This window comes from Talpa europaea, assembly GCF_964194135.1.
Source record: "Talpa europaea genome assembly, chromosome: 3".
In the NCBI taxonomy this organism is placed as follows: Eukaryota; Metazoa; Chordata; class Mammalia; order Eulipotyphla; family Talpidae; genus Talpa; species Talpa europaea.
In genome coordinates, this window is record NC_140069.1 from 111,645,456 (window position 1) to 111,667,804 (window position 22,349).

Below are 22,349 nucleotides of genomic sequence, written 5' to 3' on the forward strand. Positions count from 1 at the left end.
ACACAGGATTATGAGAAATACAAATGCTTTCTAAGCCACGAAGTTTGGGGATCTTTAAAACTCAGTGATAGATATGAGTCACTTACCAGCATTCTTTTTCAATTTGAAAGTAAAGGAAGATCCTCAACCCAGGTTGATAGTTTTTTTCTTTTAATCAAACACACGTGCTGATGTGTTCAGTTATGTAACACAGAGTGTGAATTGGTCAGGAAGGTTTTCTGAAGGTTTTCTATATATGCTAGAGATTTGTTTGGTTTTTTTCCTACTCCATCAGTGTAGCTTATATTCAGCCTTATTCTAGATTTGAAGGGTCCAACCATAAGAAGAATGGCAAAAGGATGTGTTGTCCAGTTTTTTATTCTAAAAACAATAGAAGGATTACAGTGGTTATAAAAAGCTGTGTTAGTGCTAAAATCATCTGATATAAGCAGGTGAACCACCAGACAACGGCTTTAGATTCAGGGTAGAGTGGATCCAACAGTATTCAACCTTGTGCTCTTCTGAGGTAGCCAGTAATTGCTTTTCCTAGGAGTTGATTGCTGTCCTATTTATGGTTGCACCATGGTTGCATCAGCTGGTGCACTCTTATCCCCCAATTGAGCTTTCAGTGTTACTAGTGACAAGACTTTTTATTGAAGGCTTAAGTGTAATTGTACAGCCATGAACCAGATATACCTAGTCTGTGGCTCTAACTTGTATCCTCAAGTTTTATCTTTCTTGTCTCAATCCTTTGATTTAAAATTAATTCTAGGTTTTCCTTCTATATAAATGAAAAAATCCTAGTAATTTTTTAATAGTTCTTTTAAAAGTTTAAAACTTATGTAGAAAACTTTCACAGAGGTTTTTGAATCTTTAGGCCTACTAACAACAGTTTGCTTCAAATTACCAAATGCATTTCACTTGTTAAAATGTATTTAGCTAAGATCTTAGATACAGAAATCCTCTGTGTGTGTGTGTCTGTCTGTGAGAGAAAGAGAGAGAGAGAGAGAGAGAGAGTGTGCAAGTCCTTACATAAAATGGCTGAGTCTAAAGAAGATCTACACAAAAAGAAAATTACTATAATATGATACTGTGATAGTATGTTTCGGATCACTAACACACTCAACTGTGCTTTCAATAATTCCTAAAACTTGAATACATGAGAAGGAGAAAAGGTACTCTGGACAAATAAACCACATGAAAAGCATTAAACACTCAGAAAGCAAATGTATTCAGTGAATTTCCACTTCATTTTTTTTTTTGAGTGAGAAAATTTATTTATATTTTTAATGTCCCAATATTTTTTTTTTGAAGTACATTGGTTAACAACACTCTATATCATTTAGGGGTATTGTTGCATACCTTCACAGATGTATGTATCCATTCCACACCTACCTCCAAGACACTTATAATCCTTCATGATCAATCATTGGGGGATTTTCGATTCTGAATGTGTGTGGTGGGACTTAGAAATGGGCTCTTTTATTCATAAGGAAATAGAGTCAATGTAATTGTGTATGTGTGTATATATATATATATATATATATATACACCATATATTTATTTGTCAGTTGATGGTCACTTTGTTTTTTTTTTTTGTTCTTGGCTATTCACAGTAGTATAAATAGTTCAATAAAATGGTGTTATATATATCTTTTTAAATTTGTGGGTTTTTAAAACATTTTTAAGTAAATACCTAAGAGGTAGTATGACATAAAAAATTCCTATTTATAGTTTTTTGAAGAATGTTCATACTGTCTTCCCTATGACTGCACCAATTTATAATCCACCAACAATGTATACATGTTCCTTTCTCTCCACATCCTATCCAACACTTGTCGTTTCTTGTCTTTTGGATAATAGCCATTCTCATGGTGTCAGGCTATCTCTCATTATTTTGATTTGCATTTCTCTAATAATAGGTGGTGGTGAACACCATTTCTTGTGCCTGTTTGCCATCTATATTTCTTCTTTGCCAAAATATCTCTTCAGATCCTTTTCCCCTTTTATAATTAAGTTGCTTGTTTTTTTTATTGTTAAGTTTCATGAATTGTTTTTGTATTTTTGTTATTAACCCCCTATTGGACATGTGATAGGCGAACACCTTCTCCCATGCAGTAGGATGTCTTTTCATTTTGATGCATATCTCTTTCTCTCTGCAGAAACTTTTTAGTTTGATATAGTCCAGAATATGCTCAGGTTCCTGAATCTAAGTGCCCTAACTATTTTAAGTCAGTAATACGTTTTCATGTAAGATGAGGTTTTCAAAAGTGTATGGGATAATGCTATAAAATAGTTTAAAATACCAATAGGTATAGATGGGATAGAGACCTGAAATACTTGCACTATGCTACTAATTTAAGTGCTTGCGGGTACTCAGAACATTTTTATATTTGGTCTATGACTTGTTCCTTCGGAGAAGGGAGATAAGAGTTTTTACATGGCAATGAGATAATAGTGCTGAACAATTCATTGATCCTTTATTTTGACTATGAACTGTTTCCTTTGAATAAAACTGAAATACACTACAAAGATTTTAAAATCATTGTGTGACCCCACTGTGTTTGGAATTTTCATACATCTCTTATTTTATTGTATTTCTTTGAAAAGTCTCTTTTAAAAGTTCCAATGAAATTTTTTTAATGTGCAAATAAATTGGTAGTTAATAATTTATCAAAATTAAAATGACTTCTGCCATTATATCACATAGTCAGGTTCTTAAAGGAAATGACTTGTCAGAGATATAATTTCCCAGTTCATTTAATATTGAACTGAAGCACCAAAGGAGGGAATGGTGGGAGAGGGGCAAGAACAAAGAGGGAAGGAAGCACTATGGTTTTTGGTGATGGAATATGGTGACTAGGTGGTGGATATGCTATGGTGGTGATCCTGATGGGATATCTCAATATTACCTCAATTAAAAATTAATTCTACACCTGGAGTTTAATCCTTGGCCAAGAAGCTAACCCATATATGGCACAGCAGACCTCTCCTATCTCCCTCCCCATTGCTCCCCTTAACAGTATATTTCAGTCAGTCTGCCAGTTTTGTTCATCACTCTGTCTCTAGTGAATCTTTTTACCTCCCACATATCTAGCCTATACCCCAGTTCTTCTATGCAAAAAAAATTAAAATACATTATAAAAAATTTAACTTAGTAAATTATGCATGAATTAATGCGCTAATGCTGTTAAATTTACATTAATGCTGTTAGCTTTAATATTTTTAAAATTATAAGATAAATATGAAGATACAAAATTTTAACTATTAAATATACATAAAATTAGCGTATAAAGGCATATGTTAAAGCAGAATGCCAGTGGTGTAGTAACAGTAACATAGAGATAAAAGATAGAGATTCACAGTTGTTTGAGGGAAAATTTCATATCCAATTTACAGATTATCCCCAATTCATAGTAATAATTCTTAGGCATTGTTCATAATTACTTTTTATAATTAGTATAATTGTTCACACATTTTTATTGAATAATTAACTGAAGCATAATAAGATGACTACTTTTTGCAAAGTTAGGTAAATATTACTTCTGATGTAATAGAGGTTCACTTTATAATTTGCTTTTTATTATATATATGTGTACATGTATGAATGTATGAATCTGATACTGATTTTATTTAGCTATTATACCATGGTGTACCCTCCTACTACTTCCCCAGTTTAGGCTTATGCAGTATAATTAATTATATCAGTGCTTAATGATTTTGTTAGTATAATTACATTCAGATACAGCTGAAAAGATAGCATATTTAAAAAAAAAACACTAGTCATGCAAACAGATAATCCACTATTATGAAAGATAAACTCTCCCTTAAAGATATGTAGAAGACAAGCCTCTTCTATTTGTAGCAGTTATGAATGATAATTGACAATATCAGATGTACAAATAACAAGTTATGCTCAATTACTTATGTCTGTAAGCCAAACTCAAATTCTACATTGAGCCCCATTCACTTAGTTGATGAAAACTTATTCTAAGTTAATTTAGAATCCTCCTAAAATAAGCTCCTTCTGTATGTAAGATCTAGTGGGCTTATAGAGTCAGAGCAGAGGTATGATAATTAGTTACTGAATGATAATCAAGTTGTGTATATAAGGTAAACATTTAAAAATTTATCATGTCCTTGGCATTGGTCCACATATTTTAGTGGAGCCATCTCTCTTCTTGTTTCATTACATTCATGTGTAATTCAGAAATTCAACCTAAGAAAGAGATACCCTAAAAAGAAAACCTGACTCATCCAACTCAATGTCATAAAGGGGTTAACCCTAGAGACACAATATAAGAGCTTTCTTAGTGAGATATGGAAATATTTTAAGTATAAAGTAATTAAAAATGATTAAATAATTGAAAAAATTAAAGCATTTCAAATTTGTGTTAGATTGCTTCTTTAATTTTGTTTTCAGTAATAATTGCCTTCAAAATATCAATTGACATTACTTTTATAGTTTTCTTTGTATAGGTCCTTTACCTCTTTTGTTAGATTTATGCCCAAATATTTAATTTTTTTGTTTCAATAATAAAAGGGATGGTTTTTTTTATTTCTTCTTCTTCAGATTTATTGTTTGTGTATAGGAAGGCTACTGACTTTTGCGTGTTGATTTTGTATCCTGCCACTTTACTGAACTGATTGATGAGTTGAATTAGTTTTTCTGTGGAGTTTTTGGGGTTCTCTATGTATATTATCATATCATCTGCAAATAGTGATAGTTTGACTTCTTCGTTTCCTATTTGGATTCCTTGGATGTCTTTCTCTTGTCTTATTGCTCTGGCTAGGACTTCCAGTATTATATTGAAAAGCAGTGGTGAGATTGGACATCCTTGTCTTGTTCCAGATCTTAATGGAATTGCTTTCAGCTTTTCACCATTGAGGATGATACTGGCTGTTGGCTTGTCATAGATGGCCTTTATGATGTTGAGGTATGTTCCTTGTATCCCAAGAATTTCAAGGGCTTTTATCATGAATGGGTGTTGCACTTTGTCGAAAGCTTTCTCAGCATCTATTGATATTATCATATGGTTTTTATATTTCTTTTTGTTGATGTGTTGGATAACGTTGATTGATTTTCGGATGTTAAACCATCCTTGTGTCCCTGGAATGAATCCTACTTGGTCGTGGTGAATTATCTTATGGATATATTGTTGGATTCTGATAGCTAAAATTTTGTTGAGGATTTTTGCATCCGTGTTCATTAGGGAGATTGGCCTGTAGTTTTCCTTTTTTTGTGTTGTCCTTATTCGGTTTTGATATTAGTGTAATGTTGGCTTCATAGAACGTGTTTGGTATTGCAATTGACATTACTTTTAATGTCTTGTTTTTAATTTAGTTTTCTTAACTTCTGAGATACAATGAGGAATAAGAGACCAGCATAACCTATATGCATAAATTATTAAATAAGAAAATAAAAGTATATAGTGAGTGGGTGTGTGTATATGTGTCCACGTATATATGCATTTTGTTTAGGAATATATTATCTACTAAATTTAATTTTTAAGTAATTAATAACATTGCATCTTCATAGTTTCAAAAATTGTTAGGCATTAGTTTCCATAAGCACATCGCATATTAATAGTTTTACCCTCTTGATTTTTCCCCTTTTAAATTTCACCTTTAAAGGTGAAAAAAGTTGTGTTTGTGAATGGGAAAGAAATAAAGCCATATGGAGATATATACAGACTGTTTAACATTTTTACCTTTTTAATTTAAACCTTAAATAAATAAAACATCTGTGACAACTGATTTTGAAAAGGATAGTTTTCAATTTTACTAGATTCAAAACATGTTTTTGCGAACTGTTAGGATTTTTCCCTATGAAATATTAGCATACCATAGCACAGTGTAGCTCTATTTAAAATGATACTATATTAGGTTACTACCTAATAGGAAAGTACTGCCAATTTAACCAAAGTTTGGTTCAGTAAGTACAACTATTCAAGTATTTATACTTATCATATAATAGATTTGTAATATAAAGTGAATAATTCATTCTTAAAGTTTTGTTATTTTTCCATATGTACAATATTACCCCATGATGTCTGACATATTATTTCCAATTGTTTTGATAAACAGAGTGTTTGATACCCACTTACAAGGACGTATGAATGGGTACTGTTACCTGTACTTCAGAGAGGAAGAAAGTCAGAAAGTCAAATAACTAGTATATAGAAAAATGAAGATCTCTCTTTACATCTTACCTATTGCAGAGTATTAGCCACTTTGCCATAATACTATTTGAAAAACCCATTTAAAATGTTAGTATCCTCAGATTCTCATCTACTGAATTTCATTAATAGTTTAAATTGGACCAAAGATTGTATGCACTTAATATGTTTACTACCTCTAATGAGCCATCAAGTGTAAAATTATGTTTAATGTAAATAAAACAATACCTCATATATTTTTTTAAAGATTTATTTATTTATTTATTTATTTATACAAGCACTGGGTACAGTCAGAAGCGCGGGAGGGTGAGAGAATTCACCAGAGCCAGAGCAGTGACGAAGTACACTGCTGAGGGGAGCAGAGGGCGAGACAGGAAAGGTCTGCACGCCATGCGGGACCCTCACCCAGTGGCCGAGGATCGAACTGGCACTGCAGAGGCTGCAACCCAGCACTCAACCACTGCACCACCAGGGAGTCCCCCTCATATTGGTTTTTTTTTTTTCCCAAAGTATGTTTGGTACACAAAATAAGGAGCTTGTTAGAATACTTACTTTACTCTCAAGGTCTTGCTCTGCCTTTCCAAATTTTATTTGCCTCTATGAAACATCTTAAGTTCATTTAATGGAGTAAGACTCCTTTCTAGAGCTACTAAATTCCTAAATGATCAAAAATGATATTGTAGTAATTTAATAAAATGGCTCATATCTTTGAATTTTGTTTATAGAGATTTATGCAAGTTTTAAATTTGAAAAGTTACATATAGTCCTTTACCAACCCATCCCCATTTTACACATAATAAAACTGAACTTTCAGTTAAATGTACTACAAATTTTGTTTCTAAAACATTATACATTTGTGTGGTTTTCTCAGAATTATGTGTTGTGCATTTATTTAATACATGGATTAGATGTGTTTTTTAATATTAATAGTAAATAGTGAAAATCAAAGTAGGAATTAGGGAAAGGGTGGTTAAGTTGGGTCAAAGGGGTCAATTCTATAGTGAAGGATAGAGTTGCTATTTCAGTGATGAACTTAATGTGGTATATACATCTTTCATTTATAATGTTGGACAACTTATATAATGTTATAATGCGGGTCACTTCAATATAATTATTTTAATGAAGTTAATTTCATATGAATGCATGAAAGCATTAAGAGAATCATTCTCCTATCAGTGAAGTTTTCCTCACACAAATATAGTACAGTCTTTAAGGAGTAAACAATGGGCTTGTTATTTTAGAGTGAACATATTTATACTTAATAAAAACGCCCTATCTTGTGAAGTATAACATAACATTTTCTTAATTTATTTTGGTGCATACTTAAAAATTTATTTGAGAAGAAAGCTGTTACAAATCATATATGAATGAGGCCATCTGCAGATGACATATGTAGTGATCTTGTACATAATGATGAAATTAAACGGCGGTTTTTTTTAAAAACAAAAACGGTTTTTTTTAAAAACAAAAATGGTCTGTAATCTTTTTTGTCTGATTCCAGTATACTTTCAAAATTGTAGAGTGCTTTTTTTCCTTCATCCTTCTTACATGAAGTTGTAGCCTTGTGACTTTATTAAGTAATTATAAAAAAAGTTACAATTTCATTATATAACTCACCCTCAATAATAATGTATTGGTGATCATAAAAAAGTTTAAGACGGTATTGTCTGAATAGTTGGTAACATTTCTCTTTTGAAAGTATCAAGAATAAATATAGTTTTCTAGCCTTAATTGACTTTATTTAGACAAAATTGTAAAATATTTGCATAAGAATAGATAGGCAACGATATTTTTTCTAATTTTTGAACACATGGTTGAAAGGTGGAGTGATTTTCAGGTAACTATTGAACATATTATGAGCTATTTTTAATAAGGAAAAAGTGTCAACTTTCTTCTATTACTCATTCATAAAATGAAGATCTTTTCCACTCCATTTGGTTTATAATATTTTTAGTACTTGATATGTGCAGCTTTGGATTCAAATTGGTTTATTGACACATGGACTGACAATTTTAATCAAATATTTACTTTATTTTTTTAAGATTTATTTATTTATCTATACAAGCACTGGGTAAAGTCAGAAGCGCAGGAGGGTGAGCGGGGAGCAGAGCAGGCAGAAGGACCGAAGTACACTGCTGAGGGGAGCAGCGGGCAGCAGGAGAGGTCTGCGCGCCATGTGGGACCCTCCTCCGGTGGCCGGGGAGCAGCCGGGGATCGAACCGGCGCCGCAGAGGCCGCGGGCAGCCTCGCAACCCAGCGCTCAACCGCTGCGCCACTGGGGAGGCCCTCAAATATTTACTTTAAATGTTTGAGTCTGTAAATTGCTACAGAAAGTACAAAAGATGCAGCTCTGCCTTCAACGTATGCCCTGTTCAGCTAGTCAACATTCACAAGATTGTATCAGTAAATCAGTCCTAATCCCAGGTTGGCTGAATATGACCACATGAATACATGACCACATGACTCCCTAACTAAGGAGTTGTATGGAATAGCCACACTCAGGGTAGTTGCCATAGTATAATCCTGAAATAGCCTCTGGTCAGATTTTTCCAAAGCTTGGTAAAAATAAATGTCATGGAGGTTTACTTGAGAATCTTCACTCCATTCATCCTTCTTGATCCTCTTAAATGTACTCTAGGACTGAAATAGAACATCAATAAGATACTGTTACACATACATTACTGTCTTGCCTGCTCTACCTCCTTGCCGTTAGATTTGCCTCTCATGAATTTAACTTTGATACTATACTATTCACCTTTATTTTAGGAAACACGTATTGTGTAAATGTTTAGAGCTGCTCTCTATTAGAATCTACTTTCGGTCTCTTAACATTGGTTTGACTAATTTGAGTTGGTATAGTAATAGACTAATTTGACTAATGTCATTAATTTATTATTGAGACAAACTCTGGGTTAGGAAATTTGTTCATATATCTCAGTCTTGACAGGATGCCAAATAAAACTGAATACAGCTTAATCTCAAGGTGTATTTTTGCTTCTATTCAGAAGCAAGTAATATATTAATTGTAATATACTTACAATAGCGGGTATAATGATAGACTAATTTGATTAATATCATTAATTTATTATTGGGACAAACTGGGTTAGGAATGAATAGAAGCAAGTAATATATTAATTGTAATATACTTACAACTTTAACAATGGAAAGTATTTTCTCTTTTCCTAGTTCTCAAAAGTTCATTTATCATTAAGAAAGTTAACTATTGGGCCTCCCTGGTGGTGCAGGCGGTTGAGCACAGCGCTGTGAAGCTGTCCTCAGCCTCTGCAGCACAGGTTCTATCATGGCCAGCCGGGGAGAAACCCACATGGCGCAGCAGACCTCTCCTGTCTCGCCCGCTGCTCCCCTCAGCAGTGTGTATTTCAGTCCGTCTGCCTGTTCTGTTCCCCACTCTGTCTCTGGTGAATCCTCTCACCCTCCCACACATCTGGCCTGTACCCCGGTTCTTGTATAAATAAATAAATCTTTAAAAAAAAAAAAAGAATGTTAACAATTTGTCATGCACTGCAAATGAACTACCATGTTTTTAGCCATTATTTTACTGTGGTGTTTTATTTTTCGACTATCCAAAAGTAGTGTGTTAAAATATATTATGTTCTGTTTTTAAAAAAGTATTTTCAGCTGCATACTTGATTTTATATGTTATAAGAATAATTCAGTTTGACATAGACTGTCAATTCAAAGATATTTTCTAAATTAAAGATATAATTAATTTCTCATTCAAAATAACACCAATAATTAGGATCCCAGAATAGCCTGAAAAATAAAAATAACAAGACAAATGAATAGACTTTACTGTAAGTTTTCCCAGAAATGAAACGTCCCAAGTATTATGTTTATGCTCACATAGAGAGAAAAAAAGGTTAATTGTAACTAAGTGAACAGAAGCTTTGGTAGCAAACTGTGAAAAACAAAGAAAATAAAACAAGCAGATTCATTTTTTTTAAGATGGGAGCTTGTCACATAGTGATGCATTTTTAAGATTTAAGGTCTTGCAATAATGACTCTTTCAACAGTTGGGCTTAAGATCTCTGTTGCCAGCCCTTGTACACAATGCTAACTTCACTACAGTTTGTTTGTTTATTGTAATGCACACCTATCTCTGGGATCTGCAGCACACACTTATACACACATATACATTTAAAATAAAGTGAGAACAGACAGTTTTGACATTATTAAAAGAAAATTGAAGCCTATTTTGTAATGGGTCAAGATAGTAATTGTTAATAATAGGTGATGATTAAATATGTTCCTGGAATGTAATAATTGAGAAGGATCCATAAAATTAGTAACCTTGATAAAGAGAAAGAAAATTTTCACATTAGAAAATTAACCTTAAGTATGGCCTAATGTAAAATTATTGATATTAATTTCTTCACAAAACTACATTTTTAAATATTTGTTAGAACTGTAATTATATATCATGGTTGCAAGTGCTAGGGGATTATTAAGAAAAGAAATTTGCTCATATATCTCAGTCTTGACAGGATGCCAAATAAAACTGAATACAGTTTAATCTTAAGGTGCATTTTTCTGATAACTTATTTCCCACTAACTGCCCAAACATATTAATGTTTTAAAGTTGTCCTATTCGATCTAAGATGATGAAATCCTCAGTTTTTTTTTTTTCAGCTAAAGCAGTGAGATTACATTTCCTTTTATGCAGAAACTAAAAGAACAGATTTCCAAATATATTTGGAAAGATGATTTCTTTTGAAATGAGCACCGATTCTGTCCTTAGCAATACTGTTTCCTTCTGTTTGCTCTATTGCCCATGACCCTAGTCATATCTTTGGCATGATGATATATTTATTAACTTCAGTTTTTTTTAATAATTGTATAATTATATAATTGTACTTAAAATTTTATCCAGGTGCACTAAAATACAGTCTTTAGATGTATAGTATTTATGCTAAGGCAAAAGCATGTTATTTAGCTAAATGTTAACACGTAACATTTCTTTTCCAAGTTCTTAATTCCTAAGATATTGAGTAGAATCAAATATAATGTGACCTGGTGTTTAAATAAGCTAAATATAAACTATATAATATTGCTGATATGAAATATATTTAATTCAGTAAAGACTGAGGATATATATAGGTATTTTTTAATCCTAATTTATTGATTATTTTAGAATGATACCTTTAAAAATTTGTGTTTGAGTGCTAATTACATTATAAATCTGGGATAAAGCGAAAAATCAAGGAGTAGTTTTAGGATATCCGTAAAACTTACACTATAAAATGAGTGTGAGATTTAATGTTTTTTTTAAGATTTATTTATTTATGCATACAAGAACTGGGGTGTAGGCCAGAGGTGTAGGGCATTGAGAGGATTCACCAAAGACAGGTGGGGAGCAGAACAGGAAGATCCACTGAAACACACTGCTGAGGGGAGCAGTGGGTGAGACTGGAGAGGTCTGCTGCACCATGTGGGTTAGCTCCCTGGCCAGGCATCGAACTCGTGCTGCAATGCTGCAGTGCTGCAGTCACTGCGGATAGCTTCATAGTGCTGAGACTTAACCTCTTGCACCACCAGGAAGAGTTAAGAATTTAGTTTTATCCATATGAATAAATACATATTAAATAAATATAAATGTTTTTATATTGACTTCTAAAAGAAATACTGATGTAACTATTCTATATACTAACTTCAAAAAGGAAACAAAGCTCCTGATTTTCTTCAACAAGTTCTCTCAAAATTGTGTTAATGTAATAATTCAGAGGTGTTCAAGTAATACATGTGTGTGTTTCCTTTTTATTTATATAATAATTTTTAAAATGTCAGACCCTCAGCAATTACTTTCTTAGTTTAAGAAAAAGTATATAGTTTGTGATAGGAAAGTGACTAAAAAATGATCGTGGTTTAATCATAGAAAAATGGACCCCTAAAGAATGCCAGTCAGAAACATGAAATTATATTCTAAATACAGTTTCATTCACTGGTCTAATATACATGATTTTACTTGGCATATTGCTATTTGGAAATCCATGTCAGTGTAATTTACATTATATAACAAGGTACAGTAGAAACTTCAAATTATAAACAAAGAATCTTTATGTGGTAGGTATGAAAGAACGTGAGATCCTGCAGAATTAGTCTACACATAAATTAGGAGATGAGAAGGAACTGATCAATTATACCTAAGAATGATCATCCCAGTGCACGGCCCTAGTAGTGTGCAGCATCCTATCAGATTTCTTTGAGTCCTACCCTTCATGTTTAGTAATTCCATTGGAAACTAATATTTCAGTTAATTATTTGTTTTGCCTTTGTTTTAATGGAAACATGTATATTTTAATACACTTTGATATCATTCATATGTCTACATGTGAAACAAATGTGAAAGAGCTCCTGTCATCCAAGTGTGTGTTTTGGGTATGATATGGTATGAGTTACTGTTTAAATGACTATAAAAAGAACAAAAATACTAAGGAAACTACACATTCTAGTAACACAAAACAAGTACTACACATTCTAGTAGTAAGAAAAGAATCTGACATGCATTTCATTCATGTTCAGGAGGAACATAGTAATAATAGCAGTACATCATTGAATACATTTATAAAGTATAGTGTCATGAACGAACTCAGATTTATATCTTGACTGTGTAAACTGAACAACTGATTGTGTAATTTGGAAAAAGATTGCATCAACTGGGACTTCAATCCTCTCTTTTACAGATATCAAAAGTAAATTTAAAATTTTATATGTGAAAAAATCTCATCATCGGGCTGTCAGGTTGAATAGTAAATGTGTGTAGACCTTAGTAAGTAGAACACCGTGACACCATGATGACAGGTGACTGATACAAGTGACAAGTTTCAGGGAACATTGAGTTTTCAATTTTGGTTCTTTCATTGAGTAAAGCAGTGATTTCCAAGCAAGTTATTGGTGCAAATATTTCCCTGTTTAAAAATGAACATTCTGAACATAGATAATAAATAGACAAACAAAAGCTTGTGGAGCAGAAAATTCAATGGCATTAGAGTACCAATCCAATCCCCTGATTGCTTGGCTTTTCCTCACATAATTTTGAGCAATGGTCACACAGTCTCTGCTGAAATATTTCTGCTGATGGACACTACTTGTGCTTCCAATCAGTCCATTTGATAAGTTGAAGTTTAAATAGAAATTCATGTTACAATGCTATTAAGATTTTTCACATATAAATATCAATGCTCGTGTAGATTTTGCAACTATTACTTCCTTCATTTTAAGCATAATAGCAAACAGTCAACCTGCTACAGGTCTTATTATCATGCTTCAGAAAAGATGCTTAGGAAATAAATTGGTAGGCCTGAAGTTCTGAGATTTTCCTTAATGGTATTGTTGCCATAGTTACAGCTGAAATGTTATATAAAGCCAATTACTTATTGATGAAAAAATGCTGAGTAGCACAGCAGCATCCTTTTTCTGGGTTTATATTGCCTTCATTTCCTACTCTCCTTTTAAATTAATGGATTTTTGGAACACTGTTTTGAACAAGTCCCAATGATTTGATGTTAAAATAAATGCATTTTGTTAACATGTATTACAATAGTTGACAATTGAATATATTCTAGTATACTTTGATTAACATGGACTTATGTTTTTATATACTGTTAATCAAAATTTTCCCTGCTTAGAGGTGACTTATGATTCCCTGCTTATAAATGTTAAATAAGCTTTGGGGAAAAATGTGGTTTGTCTCGTAATGTAGAGTCTTCTGAATTTCTTGACTATGTATCATATATTAAATATAAACTTTTATTCTGTTTTATGCTATTGGTATACATTATAGTACAATGTGACTAAAATATATTTTTAAAACACAAAAACAAATGAAAATGGTTTGAAAGCATCCATAATGTATCTTTTTTTTCTTTTTTTTTTTTAAGATTTATTTATTTATTTATACAAGCATTGGGTACAGTCAGAAGCACGGGAGGGTGAGAGAATTCACCAGAGCCAGAGCAGGAAACAGAACAGGTAGACCGACGAAATACACTGCTGAGGGGAGCAGCGGGTGTGGCAGGAGAGGTCTGTCACACCATGTGGGACCCTCACTGGTTGTCGGGGATTGAACTGGCGCTGCAGAGGCTGCGGGCAGCTTCACAGCCCAGTGCTCAACCGCTCCATAAGCATCATTGTTTAGTATTTCAGCATGTAAACTCAGTAATATAAGAGAAGTGTCATTGGTTTGTGTATATATTACATATTAAGAAGATATATTTTATGAAATGTTTTCATTTTCTGATTGTCTCACTGACTCTATAATAAAACAATTTAAAAATAAAGCCATAACTCACTTGATATTTAAGTTTAAGGCAAATTGTAAATAGTCATATGTTTCACAATTGTAACTGTCACAGAGAAAGTTAATGCTATGTCTGGTAAAATCTTTTCAGCTTGTAAGTCATATATGGCAGTGATATTTTGTGCATTTTATTCTTATATAATTTAAGAGTTTTGTTTATCTCCAGATTGCTACTGGACTAGAAGCTTTATGAATATTTAATGGTGTGGCTATTGAGGAACTAAGAGTACAGATAACATCTTTTTGGACTTAGAAATATTTCTTGATTCAGTAGGTAGATACAGTGATGTAAAAATCTTTGAGATTATTTTTTGCTAAAAAATGAAAAATGCATAAACCATAAGTTTTTTGTGAAGTTAATTGTGTTTCTATTTAATGATGATATGAAAATGATAGTAGCCTATATTTCCAAAATCAGTTTTTTTGGGGTAATAGTGAAGCAGTAGATCATTTGACTACAAAATGAACTTTTCTGAAAATTCAAATTTACGCTTTTTACTCTTCAAAATTTCACCAATTTTTATTTTCTCACTTATACATGTACATTTTAATTTTACCATAGTCACTGCCTTTTCCTATCTACCCTCTTAATAAGTAAAAATTAAATTTGTGTGCTTAAAGAAATATAAAAATTTTATTTTACTATAGTTTTTCTTTCCTTTTCAATCCCTTATTGATATTACAAATTCCCCTGTTTACTGAAATTTTTGGCATTGTAATTTTGGTTCTAGACTGCAGAAAGAAGAGAAACACATGAGACCATCAATTCAGCATTTCTGATTGCCCTGTGAAATACTCTTGTGTGACTCCTAAGTTTCTCATCAAATTCTTTTATGATCTAAACAGATTTATAAACAGCCTATTACATTCATTGCATCTTTTCCATTTCTTTCTCTTTCTTTTTTTTTTTTTTACTGTGTGTTTATTTCAACAGTCTTATTCATCTGAAATAAAAATTTTCTAATGGAATAATTCTTGTGCACATACACTTTACAAAGGGTATAGGTACTTCACAAGTATTTACAGAATAGATACATATGAATTGTGTTTTCGTAATTATATGACATAATACTAACATCAGTTTCCAAATTAATTTTGGTAACAATTAGTCCAAGTGAAATTTAAAAGCATTAAATTGACCTTATAATAATCTTATTTAAATTGCAAATCAGTCAAGAATAGTGACATCATGTTAAAAAATTTTACAAAATAGATGATGGGCCTCCCCGGTTGAGTGCCACTCTGTGAAGTTATCCACAGCCTTTGCAGCATGGGTTCGATTCCCCGCCAGCCAGGGAGAAACCCATATGGTGCGCAGACCTCTCCTGTCTCGCACACCGCTCCCCTCAGCAGTGTATTCGGTCCATCTGCCTGTTCTGCTCCCTGCTCTGTCTCTGGTGAATTCTGTCACCTTCCCGTGCCTCTGACCTGTACCCCATCATTTTTATTTTTTATTTATGCAAGACCTGGGGTACAGGTCAGAGCCACGGGAGGGTGAGAGGATTCACCAGAGACAGAGCGGGGAGCAGAACAGGCAGACAGACTGAAAGCACTGCTGAGGGGAGCAGCCGGCAAGTCAGGAGAGGTCTGCCTTGCCATGTGGGATTATCGCTGGTGGGTGGGGAATCTAACCCGTGCTGCGGAGGCTGCAGACAGCTTCACTGCACTGCACTCAACCCGCTGCGGCACTGGGGAGGCCCTAAATAAATAAATCTTAAAAAAGAAAAAAAAAAAGAAATGAACACAAAATATTAAACATAGCAGTGATTTTAGAATGCTAAATCTAACTATATGTGCTTGGGAATTTAAGGAAAACACAAATTGAACTAGCCAATTAGAATCTGCAGGCATAAGATACTTTTTCTCAGATTAACGCTCTGGCTTCTCTGCATTACAGACTTAAGTAACGTGTAATGTGTGGGTCATCATTGGCTGTTTATTGAGTGTTACTTATATGAGAACAATGAAGTGTTTTCCATGACTAATCTATAATAGGTTAAATAACATGATAAACTAGATCTTCTATCCTCTTACCTAAATTTCAAATATATGAAAATGAGTACACTATCTTGAAATATTATCTATGCTATATTTTTTCAACTTACCTTCTTATTAACAAAAGCTACATACCTTTGTGTTATCCTGTGGTATAGGTAGCAAGCATTGGCAACTTTGTAAGAATAATTTATCCTAGAAACTCACAAAAAATAAATCATACTTTAATAATTGACAAGAATTTCCAATGGGATGAAACCTGTATTGTTGGTATATTAAAAACTTCCAAAGTTACTTACATTAAGACATGCCCTGATGGGAATACACCTGCATTTGGTTTTTAGAATCCATGTGACAAGCAGCACAGTAATGCAGCTATTTGTGTCTTTTTTTTTTCCTAAATGTCAGGCTCTGAATGAAAATATCCTAAGATGTAGCTCAACCAAGTAATGTTTTTTAAAGCCACAGAACAGATTGAAATTGATTTTTCTATAGGAATTAAGAAAGAACCTCCTCCAGGGGCTTTTTGGCTTTTATTATTTGAAATAAGGGAACAAAGGAATTTCTTTCCCTAAAAAAAGGCAAAAGGCAAAATTATTATATAAATAAACTGAAATTCTCTATATAGATGCTTAGACATAAAACTAAGAAGGGACTTATTATTTAATGAAAATACACACAAAAATACAAATGAACCCATGAGATAAAATGACTCTTTGTGGATAGCATTTTACTGAAGGTAAATAATTGACATCGTCTTAGATCAGCAAATAAGAATTACAATGGCTTACAGATTGCAAAACTGTCATTATTATTAAATAACATTTAATAATAACTGAAGTAGAAAGTAAAACTTATGTATCTAACAATTTTCTAGAGCAATATGCTTTTTATCTCTAAATAATATAAGATATTCAAGTGAAAAAAGTGACCCAGTGAAAAGCAATTTGAATTTCTCAGACACAATGCAACATATAAATGCCAAATTTTTGGTATGACATTTTAACCACATGCCACAGATTAAGTATTCATTAAATGATAAGTCAGAAACTACATGTGTGGCTTTTACTTTTTACATTATATTAAGAATAATGTAAGAAAAAACACAACAGACATCAATAAGAAAAGTCTGCAATATTAGTCTAACAGTTTGTTTCTTGTATGATCATCTGTTATGTGTTAAGAGTAGTTTTTAGTGTTCATTTTACCAAAACAAAATGAACCAAAGTTTATTAAAAAGAGAGATACTCTTTCTCCCTCCCCAAGATTCTGCTAAAATAGTATTGTCATAATTCCCAGGATTTTGCATGCCTGGGAATCCCCCGTAATAAGGAGCAGAGCTACAAGGAATTGATTCAGTAATCAAGTCAGAAAACTCATGGGGGGAGGGGATGATACCAAATAATTAGAGCCTGTGAATGCTTCTTGCTCAATTGGATGAGAAATGTGAATATTATTAAGAATGAAATTAATTTTTTATGTCACATGTACCTTGTAATACTCTATTTTGGTAATCACTATACTTGATCCAAGTCAAGAGCCAGGAGATTATAGGCTAATAAAACAATTTTAATTAATTGTTAACAGAAAATTATTATGAAGTGTAATAATTCTTAAATAAATTAAGATGTGCATACTAATTTTGGGAATACCAGGCTTAAAAATAATTTTATTTTGAAGAAATGCAGATTTTCACCAAAAAACAAATATTCCCCTGGGTCTATCTTTAATGCAATTTTTTTTTTTCATTTTTATGGTGAGGTGAGTAACTCACGAATCTCTAGGGAGTCTTCATATTTTTAATTTTCAAATAGTCTTTTTGAAATCTTTATAAATCATTTTGTTGATTTAGAAAACTGTGACCCACTTCTACATAGACAAAAGAGCAAATTTGACAAGTTTCAACTTTAATAAATGCACTGAATCAGATGCATGATATTATAATTAATCTCTCCATTGCTGTTTTTCTTGCAGATTCAAGAATGGCTTTGTTTAAATTGCCAAACCCAGAGAGCAATGTCAGGACAACTTGGAGACATAGGCAAAATGCTACCTACACAGTTAGGGCCAAAAGTATCTCCTGTGCCTGTCCCTTCGGAACAGCCATCTCAGAAACCAGCATCTCCTGCCCAAGTGAAAGTGAAGAAGGAGCAAGAAGTAAAAGCTGAAGCTGAAAAAATCACTCCAGAAAAAGTAAAAGAATCAACTTCAACTGAAAAATTTCCTCCCAAGGAACCTATAGATCAAAAAGAAGAAGAAAGTAAACTAGAGAAAGACAAAACTTTAGGCCCTCAAGTAAAAAAGCCACCCCTTGAAGATAAAATGCCACTCCCAGAAGAAGGAAAACCAGCACCTGAAGACAAAAAGTCACTTCTAGAAGAAAAACAGCCACTCCTTGAAGAAAAAAAGCCAACCCCTAAGGACAAAACATTACTTCCTGAAGACAAGAAGTCAACCCCTGAAACAAAAGGGGAGGATCAGAAAGAAGACTTGCTAAAAACTCAGGTACAAACTGTTGAAGAAAAGCCCAAAGAAAAAGTGACTGCAAAGGCAGTGGAAGAAGAGACGCAACCTCCAACCAAGATGGAAGATGAACCCCCTCGCCTGCCTCAGAGCTTGCCTAAGGAAGATGAGATGGCTCAAAAGATCAAAGAGCAGTCACAGGCAGTGTGCACAGCAAAGCCCGATCTGGTGGAACCTGGCAGAGAAAAAGCAGTAAGTCATGTTTTCCTAACTTTGCACAGTTTTATATATGTAATTCACTCATTTTTACCTAGGTATGCAAATTGCTGAATGGTAATTATGCAAGTATGTCTTCAACTAAGGGTATTTTCAGAAAAATGTTAACAGTTGTTTTCTGACATGCGAAATTTTGACTTTTGACAGATTAAAATTCACATAAGGCTTAAATATAAAATGTATTTCTCTCTTAAGCTGATAAAATAATTTATCAAAACCATACAGAGCAATATGAGAATTTCTGATAATTTTCAGTTATTCCCTTTTTCCTCCACTGTGAACATAATCAGCATCAACCTGGAACATAAAATAATGTATGTGTAAGTTACTATTCATTTAACCACTTGGTTAAGCAAGATTCACCAAGTTTCTTCCCATTTAAAAAACTTAGAAGTTGTATTCAGCCAAGAAATGATTAAAATAATTGTGACAGAGGGGAAAAAAGAAAGGAAATGTGAGTAAATTCAGGAGTAAAGTCATTTTTAAAAGTTTAATATTTGTCAATATTTTCATATAAAATGCTCTGAGATTTTGTTTAATGCATTTAATATTGAAGGTTTATTTATAGTTATCTGGATTAATATATACTATTTTCTTTTTCTTTAGTGGAAATTTTTGTGCAACCCTTCTTAAACAATATTGCACAAAGAATAATACTGTTTTTAGAGGAACTCTGATTTTTTAGAGATCTTGTGTTCTACCTGGTTTAATAGTTTAATTCATAGATGACAGCAATGACTTTCAGAAAAATTAAATGATTTAATTGTTTCAAATTAATATGAGAGCTCTAATTAGAATGTGTAATCTGTTCTGACTCTGATTTTATTGTTTTGTTATCGTCATTTAAAGTTTTAACCCTTAGTTACTAACCCATACCTATAATATTATGCATCACTCATTAAGTATTTCCTGGTCTTCCTTCATTATGTAAATGTATTTATCAGAGTTAGAGAAAGCAGATACCTCTATATTCTCCATTTCAGTGGTTGGATCTAGCCATCACTACGACTCTTTACTTCTCCTGACCAGTCACTTGGCAGAGCTTAATGCTTTTACCATTTCTCCCTGAGTAAAATTATCCTTGACTTTCATCACCCTTCCCTTTTTGTTCTCTTTGTTTTTCTGATTACCCCTTACGACTTCTACTTGGACTATCTCTGTTGCTTACTCCTTCCCAATGTTTATAGTGTGTGATTTTTTTATTGCCTTTTCTTTGAGTTCTGTCCCCTTTCCTCTTAAGGGAGCTATGGAACGATTCCTAAATCCACTTGCACACTTTTTGCCTCTCTTTTAACTACTAGACCTGCAGTTTCAATTAGATTGTTCCATCTCAAAGTAGTTCCACTTCAAAGCCTCACTGTAAACTGGAATTCAGTGTGTTCAAATCTAATGCATTCTCTCTAGAAGCAATTTCTGACTTTCTATTTCTGATAATGGCACCATCATTACCAGTCAGTAATCAGAGTAATCTGAGTTTCTTCTTACCTTCTCTTTGCTTTCTGCATCCAATTGACCTATCACCAATGATTTGAGTAATTTAATTACCAATGACGAAGCCTTCTCTTTCTCCCTTGTTCGGTATACAGTTTTCGGTTAATTATTTTCCAAAGTTTATATAATTTAACTCTATTATTCAGATATTTCTAATGATTCTCTATTACTTATTAAATATAATCTAAGCAAGACATATCTAGATATTTTGTTAATGTACTATTTTAATACCTTCACCATTTTATTTTGTCATTTCCTTTTTATTGTACAATTTCAATATGTAGTGTATATACTACATCACTAAAACTTTTTACAATATAAAATATTCAAAATAATATACAATAATCAAAGAAAAAACTAAAATTACAGTTTTATGTTTATTTAAATACAAGTACATTTAATAACATTAAAATATGATTAATGTTTTAGAAAGCATAGGTTGTGCTTCAGTATATTTAAAATTTGATCTGAAATTGTAAGCTAGTTATTTGAAATTTGACTTCTAAGTTAAACTTATTTTGGCATTTTGACATTTAGTTTAATATTATCCATAACAAAAAAGAATCCATAAGGCTATACTGAAATGGAAAAAGTGAATCAAAGACTATATTTTTTAAATCTTGCTACCTGTTCTCCAAATTTATAATTAAAATTAATTACTTTCAGTGTCCAAATTCCACAAACATTAATTTCCCCTGATAACTAAATCACTTGCCTTACTAGCTATCAGATAATGTGATGTTTTTAAATATTGCTTAGAAAATGGCTTTAAGATCTCCAAATTTCTTTTCCTACAAAGTTATATGAACAGAATATTCTGTTTTAACTTTGTTAAATGAGCAGATAGGACAACCTTTAGAAGTTATCTAAGTAAGTTTATATGACATAATCTTATGTTGATTTTCAAATATCTATCTTAAGAGGATAGTTTCCACATGATAGTTTTCTTGAAGAGACTATTTTAATTTGTTTTATTCTTAAATATTGCTGATAACCAGGGCTTACTTTCTCCCTAAATATCTAATGAAGAGTATATTACTGATTACCACTTCTCATCACTAAAAGCTGAACTATTTCGGGAGTCTTCTACTTTTGTTAAAATGAATTAAATCTTCACATTCTACAACACTTTGAGTTATATTTTCACGAGCTTATCAGTATCTCATGAAATACTCCTGTTAAAATAATTTCATAATTATTCTCCATTTAAGTACAAAATGTTAAAAATATTCTTCAGTATATAAAGGTCTCTTCAGTATATACCACATCTGTAAAATATTAATAAATTAACCACTCAGTATTTAGGTTATATCTTATTAGATTATTTTTTCTTTCTAGCTCACAATAATATTTTGAACTGAGCATGTTAAAAATACCTTCACTTTGACTCTATATATTGCCAGAACAATTCCTACTTTGTCATAATAACTTCCCCCCAAATCTTCCTTAGTTATTTCTTATCATCTTCTAACAATATTTGCTGACAAAGAAATGCAGGCTGGTTTGTCACCATATTTTTTGCCACTTAAAACTTAAGCCATTTTCCCTTGGCAGGAATATCCAGTTTCGCAAAATGGTATGTGACTTTTTGTTTGTTATTATTAACTAAGAAAATTCTAAAGTTTCTAAATGCCTATTACTTAGCTTAT

The 22,349-nt window shown here is 32.4% G+C and overlaps 1 protein-coding gene across 1 annotated transcript in view; it reads left to right on the forward strand.

Moving 5' to 3' along the window:
* The window catches only part of PCLO (piccolo presynaptic cytomatrix protein), a gene marked incomplete at both ends in the record, with an annotated part of 281,873 nt that overhangs the window by 128,518 nt on the left and 131,006 nt on the right, over window positions 1-22,349 (forward strand). The window contains one exon of the mRNA XM_084230265.1: window positions 18,445-19,185. Coding sequence (XP_084086391.1) covers window positions 18,445-19,185 — 741 coding nt within the window. The remainder of the gene's footprint in view (window positions 1-18,444; window positions 19,186-22,349) is intronic.